Source organism: Sturnus vulgaris, chromosome Z, assembly GCF_052056855.1.
Source record: "Sturnus vulgaris isolate bStuVul1 chromosome Z, bStuVul1.hap1, whole genome shotgun sequence".
In the NCBI taxonomy this organism is placed as follows: Eukaryota; Metazoa; Chordata; class Aves; order Passeriformes; family Sturnidae; genus Sturnus; species Sturnus vulgaris.
Window position 1 is genome coordinate 81,004,869 of NC_142283.1, and position 17,248 is coordinate 81,022,116.

The 17,248-nt window shown below is 48.2% G+C and overlaps 1 protein-coding gene across 1 annotated transcript; it reads left to right on the top strand.

Moving 5' to 3' along the window:
- Window positions 1-6,909: 6,909 nt before the first annotated feature.
- On the top strand, window positions 6,910-17,003 carry LIPG (lipase G, endothelial type). Its single transcript, XM_014894896.2, has 10 exons — window positions 6,910-7,132; window positions 7,251-7,423; window positions 8,405-8,584; window positions 9,197-9,308; window positions 10,440-10,664; window positions 11,095-11,337; window positions 11,771-11,891; window positions 12,485-12,703; window positions 13,728-13,820; window positions 15,421-17,003. The coding sequence occupies exons 1-10, from the start codon at window positions 7,045-7,047 to the stop codon at window positions 15,440-15,442; spliced, it is 1,476 nt and encodes a 491-aa protein (XP_014750382.1). The 5' UTR covers window positions 6,910-7,044; the 3' UTR covers window positions 15,443-17,003.
- The last annotated feature ends 245 nt before the right edge of the window (window positions 17,004-17,248 follow it).

Consider the following 17,248-nt stretch of genomic DNA (forward strand, 5'->3'; position numbering starts at 1 on the left):
AAAGATCCATCTGTTTTCAAAGCCCCTGCTATATGCAGGGACACCTTCCACTAGATGAGGTTGCTCCAAGTGCTTTCCAAGGTGCTTCCAGATACCCAGTTTGGGCATTAGTCTGGAGAGTTTTAAGAAAAGAAGGAGATGTCAGCTTACTCATTATTCTGCCAAAAGGCCAAACTCCAAGATTTTTTACCTGCTAATTATCAGAAATAATCCCAAAGCCAGAGCTCTGCCCAGACCCATCTCAGTGGGCAGGAGAGCCATGCCTGCTCTGCCAGTTCTTACAGTCTCCACTAGTACTGCAGCCCAGCTCAGTGTTGGTTACATCTCACTGGGTGCTACCACATCCACTCCACTCTTGGGCCAATAATTCCAGCAGGTCTGAAGAAAAAGCATTTGGATAAGGATAGGATGTACATTCTGAAGCAGTACCTAAAGCAAACGGCTGCCCTACCAACTCCTCTCTGGACTCTCTAGCAGTGCCAGGCTCCTCTTATTTTAGTATTTTTTAAGGAAACTTAAAGCAGAAGCTCTCTTGAGGCCTCACTATGCACCAGCTGAAGGATCAAGTAATCACAAACTTCTGAGATGTTTCTCCAATCCCACCAAAACAAGACCTCATAAAGGAGCAGAAGGAAATATCCCTCTGGCCACCCACAACACCTCTGCACTGCCAATGGACTTGGCTCCAAGTCCACGTTCAAGCCCAGACATGCTCAGCATTCATCCAGCTTGGATGGAAAACTGAATTTTGTGTAAAAGCTTAAGAAGAGAGAAAATACATGTCATTCCTCGGCACAGACCTAAAGGCATCCTTGTCTGCAGAGTGGATGGAGCAGGCCCACCACACACCACTAGGGCTTCTGTCTGACACAAAGCAGCCGAGCAGCCTGGATCCGTCTCACAGACCATGAGACATGCTGGGAATGACAAGCTGAATTCCACTTGTCCACTTGGGCACAGCAAACAGGCGTCAGGACACACGGAGCTCTCTCTGGCTTCCAGCCTGAGCTCCTGCACGGCCCTGCTGGGACTAACGGAGGGCAGGATCACTTGAGAGTCTCACAGCAACCCAGGGACTCATGCAAGACATTGGCAGGGGTGAAAAGAGATAAAAGCCATCATAAAAACTATTCCTGATGCTCATATATGGCCGGTAAAACGGCGAAGGTTTGAAGAAGGAAGAAGAATTTTGTCTGTGCTGAAGGGTGGTCCAGAGGCAGGACCAGAGCCCTGCCATGGGGTGGGGGCAGCTAGCAGGGATCAAAGCCTCCTGGAAACCTCCCAGTGGATGGCGATGTCTGGAGACAGGTACAAACTGTAACCCTGTGTGACAACGTTCACAAGAATTAGCATTTCTCAGGAATGTGGGGATTTATTCTTCAAGGCCCACCGTATCCGCGAGCACTACAGCCCAAACACTGCACCAACAGAGCATGTGTTTGATAAGAACCCAGGAACAGATGCCAGCGGATTTAATGTGGGACAGGAGGCCCATTGCAGGTTTGCAGACTGCTGGCAGGGTCAGCTGTAAATATTCCCTCACAATCAAAGGCATTCATCTAAGGATTACATGCTGGGGGCTTTGTGGTAAAGTAAATTTGCAACTAACAGGACCATTAATAGTCAGACAGTTTAGTGGGCTCACTGGCTGCCATTTATTTTCCCCCCAGTCATTTTTACTACATCTAAATACCATGGGGATGTGGGACTTGAATGAGGTGGCTTAAGAAATCAGCTTAGAAGGAGTAGGAGAAGGGGTTACCTCCAACAAAGAGAGCTCAACGGGAATCGAACAGGATATCAATAGTGGGTAAGACCACTGAAGCATGTGAGCTGATTTCATAACCTGGTGGAGATTAGCCTCTTCTGTAAGCAAACAAACCTACACAGGGGTATGAAATATTGGTCCTATGAAGTTTGTTCATAGAGGGGATGCATTTGAAAGGCTGAGGAGGGGAGGCAAAACTTGTGGGGTAAGGAGTGGCTGTGAAACAAAGGTACCATGGCCTGCTTTCACCCTGGTTTGACACTCTCAGAACAAAAACATCCAGAGCAGAAACTGTGCTGCAGAAATAATATGTGCTCCCTCTGCAGCAAGCATTAAGCATAAAATAATTGTGCTGTGATGGGATGATGACAAACCAAGAGTTCCAGGCTGAGCAGGCACAGGGTGATACAAGGATTAACCCAGGGTGATATTTCACTGGGGAGCTGCCTCTCCAGAATCTCAGACCTGTTGGGGCTGCAGTCAGCTCTGCACCCCCATCTAATGTGGGGGGTCCTTCCCAGGCTTTTGCCCCACCTCAGGATTCAGGAGGGAGCAGCCCTTCCCTCTCTCAGCTTGTTCACCTCTCCTCCTCTGTCATCTCAGAAAGAAACTAGGCAGAAGGAGCTGTGTGGGAAACTACCATCAATTCCACTGGATTACACTGCCTGTGTTTTGTAACTGAAAATAATAACTGTTTTATAACTAAAAAAAAAAAAAAAAAAAGGGAGAGAGATCCCTTTCTCTCCCCTCCTTCTACCCTGTAAATCCTACTCCTTTCATTGGAGAAAGGAAGAACTAGGCAGGAAGAATGGAGAGTGGGGAAAACACTCTCAAGTTTCTAAATGCACTCCCTGACACTGAATATCTTACCTAAAGCCATGACACAACTCTTTAGCTTGTACAAATGAGAAATTCTTAATAGGAGCATCTTTAACTGTGGTTGGTATGCCATTGTTTTCACTAATCACTTCACAAGCCCTGGCAGGAGTGGCCAAGTGCTCCATTAGTGCCTTCCCAGAGATGTGAACACAACAGAATGCAGTCTTAGGAATACTGTACAGATTTCTCCTGCAGCCACTCATATCAGCAGTGGTACCCTGTCCTGGGCTGCAGGTCATCCATGGGAGGATGAGGGATGCAATGTTGGCAGTGCTGTTCATGCAAAAGGCTGCTGTTAGTTTTCTGTATTATCTCCAGAATTGCTCACACCAGAATTACTCTACCTCTGCAGGTTTTTAAAGAGGTGGTGTGATGATGAAGTGTTTTCCCTTTTCCTTTAATGCTCAGCTCTTCAATGGTGTGGCCATTACTGCAAGGAAAGCAGTTGCCTACATGATAATTTTAAAAACGGGGAAAAAGAGGCATTAATGACTATTATTTTGCAGAAGTCTTCTGACTTCACTCTCCTGGAATTCCTTTCTGTCAGGGATGCTGAGCTCCTGCAGAACACGCTGACCATAACCCAGGTTTGAGATGCTGTTCTTGTAGAGAAACAGCATTGAAAGTGTCTCCTTGATGGATGCACAGATGCCTCTCATATTAGATGCTGCTGCTGTAAAACCTGCCTAGTCCTTCCCTCAGAGCACCAGCAGACTTCAGACCCTTAAATATTTGGGCATCTTAATTTACGTATCATACTGATTTTAGCTTTTTGCTACTAAAAGAAGCTTGACTCCTCTCACATACCTTCTACCTTCACATTTCATGACTCTGCTGTGATTCACGGTGCTGAAGAAGAAACCAGACTCACTCAACCACCCAGCACCCACCTGCAAAGAGCTTGTGACTACAGCTGAGTGGAACATTTTTCTACTTCCTATAAAAACGCCCATGATTTCAAAAACATTCCTCTTCTGCTTTTGGATTGAATTGAGACCTTTAGGAAATCACGTAGGAATGGAGCCAGGGAGAGAGGAAGGGAGCCAGAAAGACACCTCCAAGAGCAGCCACTATCTCTGCGGGCATTGCCCCCTCACACCAGCTGCTGAGGTAAAGCCTCTACCATCCCTATGAGTGCTGTAATTCTCGAGCTTCCATGTCTTTTAAAAGTGGATTACTATCCATTTCACCTTGGTTTATTATTTATTACTTACTACAATATCCAGAAATTCCATCTGGGAGCCATGAAATCTTTTCCATTGAAAAACTAATCAAAACTAGGAATTTTTCTTCAGAATTATTTGGCTTAATGAACCGCTATTTTCGAAGCAGCTCTGGGTGGGAGCCTCCTTCCCCCCAGGCCACGAGGGTTACAGAGAGGTCAGTGTCGAGCCACACTCTGTGAGTTGATACAATGCCCATCACAACAGACTCTGAGCATCTCCCCAGATGATCATCACCTTTCAGCCGAAGCAGCCAGGATTTATTTTGATGCACTTTTTCCTTGCTGTTGCTAAGCTATTCTCACTGCTACTGTCATTCTTGGAAGCCAGAGGCAAAGACCAGGACTCCTCTCCCGGAGCCTGGAGTTGCACAGACAAAAGCAGGAGCTTTACAATAGCAAGAGACAACAGAAGGAGAATGAGAAGGCATAGTGGTTAAACCACGATAATGTCGTGGTGGTCAGCAGTCTGGAAGAAGTTTGTTGGCATCAGAAATGTTTTAAATGATGAGGCATTTGGTGACAAGGCTTGGCTGATTCATTTCCTGCAGGAGTAAGTCCAGTAGTGGACAGCAGCTGAGAAATGTAGGTCCTTTTGTTTTAGGTCAGTGCTGTCAGGATGCTGCTCCTCGAGAGGGACCACACAGCTGCAGAAGAGAGGTTGCAACCTTCAGGACATTTTTCTCAACCCCAGGTTCCCTGAGGAGCATGAGCATCATCTCTAGCCTCTGGAAACAGGACGTGCTTGAGGAGATCCCAGAACACGTGTTCATCCTGTGGAGTCGGAAATTAAGAGGTTCTAGGAATGATCCCCAAAGGAGCACTCCCCAGTCACAGCCTGTCACATGTAAGAGAGCTATGGGGAAAGAATAGAATAGAATAGAATAGAATAGAATAGAATAGAATAGAATAGAATAGAATAGAATAGAATAGAATAGAATAGAATAGAATAGAATAGAATAGAATAGAATATTTCAGTTGGAAGTGACCTACAATGACCATCTTTCCAACTGCCAATCCACACGAAGTCAGAAGGTGTCTGGGCTGAGGAAGGCTCAGAGATATGGGAGATGCGGGGTACAAACTGAGTACCCTGAGAAAGCACTGCCAGAAAGTCAGATTAATTCTCTCCATTTCTATCTACTGGTGAGAGCTAAAGCAATTACTGTGTGTGCGTGTGTGTGTGTGTGTGTGTGATTTTGCATGATGCTCCATTTCCTTCCTTCCTTCCTTCCTTCCTTCCTTCCTTCCTTCCTTCCTTCCTTCCTTCCTTCCTTCCTTCCTTCCTTCCTTCCTTCCTTCCTTCCTTCCTTCCTTCCTTCCTTCCTTCCTTCCTTCCTTCCTTCCTTCCTTCCTTCCTTCCTTCCTTCCTTCCTTCCTTCCTTCCTTCCTTCCTTCCTTCCTTCCTTCCTTCCTTCCTTCCTTCCTTCCTTCCTTCCTTCCTTCCTTCCTTCCTTCCTTCCTTCCTTCCTTCCTTCCTTCCTTCCTTCCCTCCTTCCCTCCTTCCCTCCTTCCCTCCTTCCCTCCTTCCTTCCCTCCTTCCTACCGTTAACATCATGTTTATACGAGAAAATCAGGGACAAACACACCTATTGTGCAATTTTCTATTAAAACCTTTTAACTTTTTGCAGATCCTCTGATTCTTGTCTTTTCTTTTGATCGTGAGCATCTACAAGTCTTGGGTGCTCCCTTCACCTTAGGGATGGAATGCTCCTCATCATTTGCCTACACCTTTTTCCTTTACCCTGGTGTCTTCTCCTTGCTTTTTTCTGTGAGTTTGGAGAGAAAGAGGAGCCGTGGGACTGAGGAAGGGGATGAAAAAGAGAGCAGGAAAATCATGTTCCCCCGAGCATGATCTCTTCTTGTACAGTGCAGTGAGACAGAACCAGTATAAAGTGAAAAACTTGTCGTGCATCAGTAACTGATACATATACAAGTAATAAAAAAGGTACATATACAAGTAATAGAAAAGGAGAAATAAATGGTTAATTTTTGAATTCAAAATTATTTATGGTCTTGATAACGTACTGCAGAAGGTGGTGGGCTGGAAGTCGGGCAATGTCATTCGGGAAGCATCTTGTCAGTGCTGGGGACTCCTGTGACTCTCACCAATCCCCCCACATGTCCCCTGTGTCCCCTGGGGTGTCAGCGCTGGGGACTCCTGTGATCCCTGCCAATCTCCCCGCATGTCCCCTGTGTCCCCTGGGGACTCCTGTGATCCCTGCCAATCTCCCCGCATGTCCCCTGTGTCCCCTGGGGACTCCTGTGATCCCTGCCAATCTCCCCGCATGTCCCCTGTGTCCCCTGGGGACTCCTGCGATCCCTGCCAATCTCCCCGCATGTCCCCTGTGTCCCCTGGGGACTCCTGTGATCCCTGCCAATCTCCCCACATGTCCCCTGTGTCCCCTGGGGACTCCTGCGATCCCTGCCAATCTCCCCGCATGTCCCCTGTGTCCCCTGGGGACTCCTGCGATCCCTGCCAATCTCCCCACATGTCCCCTGTGTCCCCTGGGGACTCCTGTGATCCCTGCCAATCTCCCCACATGTCCCCTGTGTCCCCTGGGGACTCCTGTGATCCCTGCCAATCTCCCCGCATGTCCCCTGTGTCCCCTGGGGACTCCTGTGATCCCTGCCAATCTCCCCGCATGTCCCCTGGGGACTCCTGCGATCCCTGCCAATCTCCCCGCATGTCCCCTGTGTCCCCTGGGGACTCCTGTGATCCCTGCCAATCTCCCCGCATGTCCCCTGTGTCCCCTGGGGACTCCTGCGATCCCTGCCAATCTCCCCACATGTCCCCTGTGTCCCCTGGGGACTCCTGTGATCCCTGCCAATCTCCCCACATGTCCCCTGTGTCCCCTGGGGACTCCTGTGATCCCTGCCAATCTCCCCGCATGTCCCCTGGGGACTCCTGCGATCCCTGCCAATCTCCCCGCATGTCCCCTGTGTCCCCCGGGGGCTCAGCATTGGGGACCCCCGGGGACCCCCCGCACGCGGGGGCGTGGTCTCCTATTCATGCCGCCCGTGACGTCACGGAAGGCGTGACCAATGGACGCTGCCCTCTGGCCCCGCCCATGTTGCCACTCGGTAAAAGCGGCGCCGCCGCCGCGGCCGAGCGTGTGTCCATCCATTCATCCCTTCCCTGCTCCAGCGCTCTGCCCGGCCGTGCTCCCGAGCCATGAGGAGGCTCTTCCTGCTGCTGTGCAGCGCCGTGTCCTGCTGCATCGCGGCGCCGGGCGCGGAGGTGACGCTGCCCACGGCGGGAGGTGGGTGAGCGCGGTCGGTCCCACGCGGGACCGGGGCAGCGGCGGAGCGGGCTCGTTCCTTGGCGGGGAAGGCGGGTTCCGAGGTTGCTGCTGACCTTTCTCTCCCGCTGGCTCGCAGATGGCAGCGCGGAGCGTGTGCCGGCGCAGAAGGCGCGGGTGAAGTTCGGTCTCCGCTCCTCGCCGCACGCCGGTGAGGATGGGTGCGCGCTCGCCATCGGCCAGCAGCAGTGCCTGGAGGACTGCAAGTTCAACGTGACAGCTAAAACCTTCTTCATCATTCACGGATGGACGGTAAGTGTGAAGAATCCCCGGCAATGCAGACTCTCTGAGTCTGCCCACTCAGAGAGAACAAACTGCTCTGCAAACGGGCTGTGTCTCCAGAATATTTATTTCCTGGAATTTCTGTGGCTGCCTCATCCCTGAAGGTGTTCAAGGCTGTGCTGGATGGCACTTTGAACAACCTGGTCTAGTGTAAGATGTCTCTGTCCATGTCAGGGGAGTTCAAACTAGGTCATCTTTAAGATCCTTTCCTACCCAAACCATTCTAGAATTCTGTGAATATAGGAATTTGGGAAAACTTTTCATGTTCAATGGTCTCTTAAAAGATGCACTTCTATTGCGATCTCTGGGGCAAAATGTTTGGGGGTCAGGCTTAGGAACTCTAAAATCACCCAACTCATTCATAACTGCTCAAGATCACTTCATAGCTGTATAATTTGAACGTGGTACTCAAATCCAACTGACTGACCACTATGAATGTGACGCTTGACTTGACAGGCATGTGGATAGACCTTCTGTAATTGTAGCCGAGTGCCCAGCCCTGACGTCTGCTACGTGGTCTCCTTGATAAAGTAACAAGAGGGCACGTAGACTTTATCAAGTTTTTAATTCTGCGTTTGATGAGGCCAAGTGTGTGGCACGAGGGGACTTATCAGCTCTGCCAGGGCTTACACAAACTGCACTGCCAGGTCTGGCGGATAATTTTGCAATCCATCAGAATTTCTGAAACTCTTGAGAAAAAGTGTGATAAGGTGGCACGTAACGAATGCCTCTCCCTCCTGCCCTAAAAGGAAAGTGGGTAATTACAGCCAGAGTCTCTCAAAACCTGTTTTTCTTACTCCGTTGCATGCATGCTCTTACTGCATTGCTGAGGGCTTGCAGAGGAGCAGCATGCAGCTGGAGCGGCATATGTAAATGACATGCAAGTAACTTGACTGTGGATGTGTCATCTTGGTCCTGCGAGCTGAAACTGACATCTGAATCTCTTTCTAGATGAGTGGCATGTTCGAAACCTGGCTTGACAGCTTGGTGTCAGCTCTGCAGGAGAGGGAGAAGGATGCCAACGTGGTCGTGGTGGACTGGCTCTCTCTTGCCCACCAGCTCTACACCGATGCCGTGAACAACACGCAGATTGTTGGAAAAACCATAGCGAGGTTGCTTGACTGGTTACAGGTAGTGCAAGCTGAGAGCAGCCTCTGTTGTAATGCTGGTGAGGGACTGTTGCACAAGGCTGCAGAGCGTTCACCAGCTCTGAGGCTCCCCAGCAGGGCAGGCTGTGCTGTAACACTCAGCCCAGGGCTTGGCTAGGTGATGGCTCATAGCTGCAGTGCTGCTGCCCTGCCTCCCTGGAGATGCTGCCTTGCAGAGTGCTGGGGTCAGTGGTGCTGAAGTGCAGTTCAGATTTGGGAGTGCTGCTTGAGTTGTGTGTTCAGAGCCAGCCCTGGGCTGGCAGGAGGGCGGGGAAGGGAAGGAGAGGTCCATGGTGCTGCACTTGGCACCTGACGCCACAGCCAGTGCTGAGTCTGCTGGCAGCTCCCAGGGGAAAGTTTTATTCTTTATGATAAAGAATATCATAATTCTGGGGCCTTGACATGGGTAAACCACATGTGCCATCCAAACAGTTCCACTTGAAACAGTTCCACTTGTCTTGATGAAATACAAAATGAGGCATGCTTATCTGCCCCCTCTGTCCAAGCTCTTCTTGGAACTGGACTTTATATTCCTGCAGACACGGATGCACTGAAAGACAGGGGATCAAACTCCCATATTTTCTTTTCTTTGCAGGAAGACCCCCTCTTTAAGCTTGAGAATGTCCACCTGATTGGGTACAGCCTGGGTGCCCATGTGGCTGGCTTTGCTGGTAACCATGTCCACGGCACTATAGGCAGAATTACAGGCAAGTGGCTTTTTAAGTCTCTCCCATGTCCTTCCTGGCAGTGAGTTTCCCCGAAGAGGCTCGTTTCCTGTGTTGCTATAATGCTGTTTTGGTGTTATTCTTCCAGAAATGACAAGTTTTCTACTTGTGGTAGCAGTGGAAAGCACATGTGTCTTCATGTCAGTTATAGCAGGGCTTCAATGAAAAAACCTTACCCAGGACAAACCGGTCCTGGTTTTATTTGAATTTAAATGTAGGTTCGAAAGAAGTCCAGCTCAAGCTCTTACTATGCAAATGCTATTCTTCTGAGTGATAGTGTTTTTGTAATTATAGCTCATAAAGTAATGGAAGTGAGAGCTATTGGGTGCTGCTTGTCCCACAGGATGTTTGATTAAAAAAAAAAAAAACCAACAAAAAACTGAACTGCTCTAACCCCTCATTCTGGAAATATCTGAAGAGTTTGCTTCCAGCTCCAGAGGAAAGCTGATTTCAACATGTGAGAACTTAGAGCATAGTACAAGGGTTTGTATTAAGGATTTACATGTGACACTGGCAGTGAGAATTCCACAGAGCCTAGCAATAAATGTCTGTATTTAGTTAATCGGGGAAAAAAAAAAAAAATCACCCAACAGTCAAGTTGTAGAAGTGCTCTGGAATGCAGTTTCTGGTTGGGAATGAGGCTCAGGGGTTAACATCATCTCAAACCCATCATGGGATCATAGATGCAGGGATTTCTTGGCTGCTGCTTAAATTATGTTAGTCCCTCCATACGAGCAGTCTGAAAACAGACTAAATGTCACCAAGGCAGCTTTGGCTGCCAGCTGTCCCTGGGCTGTTAAACCTCTTCTGGTGTTTGGAACTCCCTCTTGAATCATCTCTTCACCATGTCCTGGTGAAGACTCTTTGCCTCCAACAAGCAATCTAATCATGGTGCTGCTGTTGGGTGGTATTGCCCCAAAAGTGGAGTGAGACATCTTTGTTTCTTCCCTCAGTGAGCCCGTGGTGAAGACATTTTTGGGAACAGTACCAACCATGAGGCTGAGACTGTGTATTAGCTGGTGAGGAGACCTACCAGCAGCAGGCTGCTGGCTGTATTCCATATGGAATAGCCCAATTTCTTACCTGGCCCCTTGTTTCTGTCTCTGACTCCAGGCTTGGATCCTGCTGGCCCCATGTTTGAGGGAGTGGACCCCAGCAGGCGCCTCTCCCCTGATGATGCCAACTTTGTGGATGTCCTTCACACCTACACCAGGGAAACACTGGGTGTTAGCATTGGGATCCAGATGCCTGTGGGCCACCTTGACATCTACCCCAATGGAGGAGACTTCCAGCCTGGCTGTGGCCTCAGTGATGTCTTGGGAGCCATTGCCTATGGGAGTAAGTTCTCTTTACCTTTTGCCTCTGGTCAGTGTAGACTTCTCACAAATAGACTTGGGTTGATGCTGGGACATGATCCTTCTTATAAAAGCAAAGAAAACAATTTTTTCCTTCTAAATTCTCTGTACTACTGGAGATAGTTCCTAGAAACGATACCTGCTTTTAGCTTTGAAGCACACTGTCACTCCAACACCTGACCATAATCTGTGGTCTTAGGCTGGGACTAGGATCCTCTCAAAGCTCTTCATGGGAGGGACTAAGTGAGCATCCCCACTAACCTCCTGAATTGCTGCTGTTGCAAAACTTTTCAAGTTTGGCCACGTTTCACCTCACAGTGGGCTGCAGAAAGGCATAGCTCACTTTCTCTTAGGGGCTGCTGGGGTGGCAGCTGCTTAAACCAAGTGTGTCCCTTGCAACTCTGCCTCTCTAGCAATTGGTGAAGTTGTTAAGTGCGAGCACGAGCGGTCTGTGCACCTCTTCGTGGACTCCCTGGTGAACCAGGACAAGCAGAGCTTCGCGTTCCAGTGCACGGATTCCAGCCGCTTCAAGAAGGGGATCTGCCTGAGCTGCCGCAAGAACCGCTGCAACGGCATCGGCTACAACGCCCGCAGGATCCGCCACAAGAGGAACAGCAAGATGTACCTGAAAACCAGGGCTGACATGCCCTTCAAAGGTAGGAGAGCAGCCTCCCCGGGTGGGTGTTGGGAAGGATGCAGAGGAGGAGGAGCAGCATCGCCCCAAAGCCGTGCAGCTCCAGGTGTCGGTGTTCTGCTGGCACACGGATCTGCTGCTGTGCTGTGGCACCACTGTGCTCCTTCCTCCCCGTGGAATCAACGCACAGCAATGCTCTGCCTTTTGAGCAGGGCTGTAGTTCATCTGCTGCGCTTACAAAATTCAACCTCAGAGCGATGTAAGGTCTGGGGAGCCATCCCCAGAGTGGGCCTGCTGCTGTTCTTGTGTAAAACTCAAATTTGTAATCAGTAAGGGCAGGATTAGTGCTGTCTCACTAAAGGAGGGGTCTGGTCTTTGCTCAGCACTGCTCTGTGAAACAGCAACGTTTCTTTCAGTACAGTTGGTTCCATGTCTGCTCTCCCCTTTCTCTCCAGTCTACCATTACCAGATGAAAATGCATGTCTTCAGCTATAAGAGCTTGGGAGAGGTGGATCCCACCTTCTCTGTCACCCTCCACGGCACCAATGGAGAGTCTGAGCCCCTCTCTTTGGAAATGTAAGTAATCTGACTTTTGTGTTTTTACCTAAGAAGGAAGGCCACAGGAGCTACACAGGATGGCAGCATTCTTTTTCCTCTGCTAACACTGGCGTTGCATCCCAGCCTAGCAGCCTCACTTCATCACCTTTCAAAAAAGCTTTTCACCCAGTAGCTTAATTATAATTTATTACTAGATGAATTGAGAACATTTTAATGTGCCCAGTCCCATGCTAGCCTTCATGGCTCATTGCTTTTTTGTGTGTGTGGTTTTTTTTGGTTGGTTGGTTGGTTTGCTTTTGCCTTCCACCATTTGGATGTAGTCTGAAATGTCTCTGGAGGCACTGCTGACCTCATTTAACCTCTCCCAAAAGAAAGTCCAGGCACAAACCCCACCTTTAAGCTATGGAAGGATGGCCAAGCTGAGTGCAGGACGCGTTGTGTGGAACCAGCTCTCTGAGCTCCCGTCAGTGTAATCAGTAATTAACTGGTGACAGTTGAACATGCAGCACTTGATAAGCTGCAGGGGCTCTGTTAAACTCCTGGCATGGAACAAAGGAGCACCTGGCATGCTTCCATAAGGAAAAAATGCCGAGTCTCTGCCTCTCTTCCAGGCTTGATCTAATTGGCCTAAACGCCACCAACACCTTCCTGGTCTATACTGAGGAGGACATGGGTGAACTTCTGAAAATAAAGCTCACCTGGGAGGGGACGTCTCAGTCGTGGTATGATCTGTGGAAAGAGCTGAAGAGCTACTGGTACAGGCCTGTGAATGCCACCCAGGAGCTGCACATCAGACGAATACGTGTGAAATCTGGGGAAACACAGCAGAGGTAATAAGTGTGCTAGGCTGCATGCATGAACTGACTTGAACCTTCAGCCCAGAACTGTGGAAAAAAAAAGCCAATGTTTTGGATGTAGTTGGTATCACTATCTGCCTTTCAGTTTTGACATCAGCTATTGCTCCTTTGTGGTGTAGGAGAGCAGATTATTGTCCAGCATGAGGCTGCAAACAGGATTTAAGCAAAATTGGTCGCCACAGAGCAGATTTGGGGTATTCTTTTGCTTTATTTTGATACTGTGGGATCTACTAAATTAGTGTGCTTCAAGGTGGTTTAGATTGTACCTGAAGAGTTAAGTTACTGAGCACCAAAAGTACTGAAACATGGATGGTCATGGCTGTTATTTACAGGCTTAATGTGCTGGTTTGGCACAACCAGCAGGACCTAAAACTACAACCAGTAACACTGGTGACACCGACCCCTCAAGCACTGCATTGCTCCTTCTGTGAACTGGCAGGGGGGTTGGAACTAGGTGATTTTAAAAGGCCTTTCCAAACCCAACCCATATCCCTGGATCATAGAATTTACCATAGAATTCTAGTGGAAGGTTCTCTACTATGGCAGGGATGATTTTTAAAGTCCAGCAATGATTTACCCAAATCATTCTCTGCAAATGGAGAGTTACCTGAGCATCCAAAAGTTATCAAAGCTGCCAAGCACATAGCATGGCACTCCTACGTCTTCTGTTAATGTTGTTCTGAAGGTAACCCAGATTTATCAAAGAGCAGCAGTTGACACTGATGATTTCCCACATTTCTCAGAGCTTTAAGTAAGCGTTGCCTGTCATCTGTAAGGTATTTTGCATCCTGGCTTCTATGAAACATAGGAGTAGTAGAAGCAAAGATCCCCAGTTAAAATATTGAAGTAGGAAATAAACTTAACAGGCTGATGGTCTATCAAAATGTTCTGTGGGATGGATGTCTAACCAAACAACTTGTCCTAGAATAAGCTGCATTGTTAATTGTTAACCATGGAGACAGAAAATACCATGACTTCTGATTCTTCCTCCTCCTAGGTTTGCTTTCTGTGTGGAGGACTCCCAACTGACCAGTATATCTCCTGGCAAAGAGCTCTGGTTTGTGAAGTGTACAGAGGAATGGCAGAAAAGGTATGGAAATCAGTCAAGAGAAATTCTATATGATGCATGTGGCTTGGCTGGGACAAGTGGAACCTTTCTGGGTTTTTTTAGACTCCTGAAACTCCTTTTTCCTTCAAAATAGGTAAAGGCATTCTAGCCTAAGACTCACAGCCATCAGACTTAATTTTCCTGTATGCTATATCTATTGCTAAGTAGGTGATATTATCTTCCCTTCTGACCTTGGATTGTCACCTTGTACCTTTACATGTTTACTGCCAAATGAGTGTATCACAATCCTTGGTCCTAATTGTGTAGGTGCTGAAGTGAGGTGCCACCAATGCCCTAGAAGTGTGTAATAGAGGAAAGGTAATTAAGAGCCATCTATTAAGTGCCCTGTAAAACAGGATGTCATCCCAGGACGCAGAGGACGCTGGAAGGAGTGCAGGGCATTGTCTCAAAGATCTTTTCAGTCGGGTGGAAGACCTTGAGCTGCTAATAAATCACTTGGTTAAAGTTTGAGCTCAGCTGCATGAGGGAGACACAGGTGAGGACTTGCCATGGTGTTACAGCCCTGACTCCTACAGCTTCGTCTCCAGACCTGCTGATCTCTGGTTCAACTCTGCCACTGCCAAAGCAGCTCAGCCTTGCTTAACCTCTGGGGGACTTCCCAGACCCATAGAACAATCCTCAGGGCATGACTTCCAGAAAGTCTGGTCCCAGCAGTGACAACCTGATTGCCTCGGATGCCTCCAGTCATGTTTTGAATGAATTCCTGTTCATTTGACTAAATGATACTTTCCTTTGGATTCGGCCCAGCCTTCTGCCCTCTCTTAAATTTCAGTTTGTAGAGCTGGAGCTTTGTCACCTCTAATCCAGAGGACAAGGTGCTGTCAGGGCTAGCAGAGCCCCATGGAAACAGAGCTTTGCACGGCCCTCCTGGGCAGCAGAGCTCAGCTCAGAAATGTGAGCTGGTCCCATTCCAGGTTTGGCAGAAACCAGCAAGCTGTGCTCTGCACGGTAGCAAACAATTCTGTGAATGAAACCCCTGTGCAAAAACTTGTTGCTCTGCCACAAGTCTCAGAAGATCAAGTAAACATTCCTGCAGGTACAATAAAAGGCTGTTTTGATATGCTACTTGGTAACCCCCATAAAACAGAATTGCTGGCAGATGTGCCCTTCCTGCTTGCTCGTGCAGTGCAGCTTGTGCATGAGGCAGAGGAGCTGAGCTCAGCTCCAGCACACCCTTTTTTTTTTTTTTTCTAGGAAATTATCCTTCCTCCCAGAGTTCATGAGTGATTACTTGCTGTTCAACTCTCTGTTTCTGCCAAGTCAGTGCAATGTTACAGTTCCCTCCTTGGAGATTGAGCCTGCAAACATCTGTCCATCCCAAATGGAGCTGCACAGGCAGGGTCTAGCTCAAGCCGTGTAATTTCTGCTTGCAGCCTGCATAATGTCTGCTGCAGGCTCTCACTGAGTAGCTACTGGGAAAAGTGCAGCTTTGACAGAATAAAACACCAACCTGTGCTGTCCAAACCTGTTCTTGGCATTCCACAAGTTCTTAGAAATTCTTCATTACTCCTCTTAACTTATGCCTTTACTAGGTATCATTTCTGCTCTCTATTTTCCCCAGATCTGTCTCAAATCTGCTCTGAAGGCTTCCCTAAAGACTCACAACCAAGCAACCTAGATGCATGAAGACCATGCAGGTAGCAAGACGCTCTGGGAGAAACCTGGCTTGGTAGCACTTAAAGAAACTAGCTCTTCAGGACAAAACATCTTGGATTGGACGCAAGAATATGAGGAGCACTTCATGAACCGTGGTCCTAGACCTAGAATAACTAAAACTCCATTTTCCCTTTCCCAAGGAGCCTGGTTTGTGCATTTAACCTTATTTTGACCTGTTACACGCTGCATTTTCCCTTCCCTGCTCCCATTAACCAGGACTATGGATGAGATCTTCACAGACTGAGACCTCAGCAATGATCTTCTGGTCTGCCTGCCAGTGGAGTTGAGAAGACAAATAACCACGCTAACTGCCCACCAGACTGTGGGTGACAGAGCTGCCAAGAACAGATTAGCACCTAGGGTAGGAGCTGCCATGGTCCTGTAGCACTGTGGGCTGTGGGAAGGTGAGACCAGCACAGGTCAGGTGTGTGGGGTTGTCCAGGGAAGGGCTGGGGATAAGCACAATGCCACTTAACTTTAAGTTGTCCTTTGCTTGCCTTAAAAATAACCCGTTCTGATACTGAAATATCTATTTGCCTGACATGTGGCCTGATAAGAAGGCAGAGCTCTGCCTTCCCTGTGCCTGGGGCAGGACAGGGTGCAGGTGGTGGTGGCAGCTGCTCCTCACTGCCTGGTCACTGTCTGCAGTGTCAGGGGCTGCCCTGTCCCACCTGCAGATCCCTTTTCGAGGGGCAAAGAGCAGCTGCCCTTGTGCTGACCACAGGGATGGAGGAAGGCAATGCACCTCGCTGCCTCAGGAGAGCTTTGCACCACTCCTTTTAGCTGCTGAGAATGTGCTCTCCTCTGCTCAGAAGCTGTTGTAGTACCAATGCGTAATTAAGACCTTATTTTTGAGTAAAGTGCCAAACATCCTGCCCTCGATTGTCACAACACCCCAGCTGGATTCCCTGGTCCCAGGTGATCTTGGCTTTGCTTTGAGTTGGACAGACTCTACAGCTGTCCTGTTTGCTACAGCAGAGTGGGCCTTGTCAGTTGGTGAAATAGGTTTTGTTTTGGTTGCTTGCTTTTCTCTTTTTTTCTTTTCCTTTTTTATTTTTCTTTTCTTTCTGGAAAGTGAAATGGTATAACAACCCTTGAAGTTTTGGCATGCAGAAAGGCAATCTCGAAAATGGTGTTGCCAGGTGGTGCACTGAGTTCTGAAGTCTTAGCAAGTCCTTCTGAGGCCTGCAAATCACTTCAGTTTTTGTAGACCTTCACTCCAACCAAAGCAAGCACATTTGGGGATATTTTTTTTCATGGTTTTATGCAAAGACTTTGATAAGTGAAGCCTTTGGTAAGTATTTGTGACTTGTTGCCATGCCATACTTAAAGAAATTTCAAAGCCCTATTTGTATATTGTGGTTTTTGTATGACTTAAGACATAATTTATTTCTCATACTGTATATATGTAAAGTTTTAAACATTTTGGGTTTAAGTAACAGTTTTTATAAGCCGTGAGATCAAAAATAAAGGGCTTTGTAAAAATCAGTGAAGTCTTGTTATTGATCACAGAATCATTTAGGTTGGAAAGGCCCTCCAAGAGCACCAAGTACAACCCTGTCCCCAGCACCACTGACCCGTGTCCCCAAGTGCCACATCCACACACTCCAGGGATGGGAACTCCACCACTGCCCTGGGCAGCTGTGACAGGACAAGACAAACTTTTCCATGATGAAATTTTCCATAATTTCCAGTCTAAACCGGCCCTGGCCCAGCCTGAGGCTGTTCCCTCT

Coding starts and splice junctions, on each gene's coding strand:
- LIPG (XM_014894896.2), top strand. CDS start 7,045: ATGAGGAGGCTCTTCCTGCTGCTGTGCAGCGCCGTGTCCTGCTGCATC. Junction 10,665..11,094: donor GGGAGCCATTGCCTATGGGA/GTAAGTTCTCTT, acceptor CTGCCTCTCTAG/CAATTGGTGAAGTTGTTAAG. Junction 13,821..15,420: donor ACAGAGGAATGGCAGAAAAG/GTATGGAAATCA, acceptor TATTTTCCCCAG/ATCTGTCTCAAATCTGCTCT.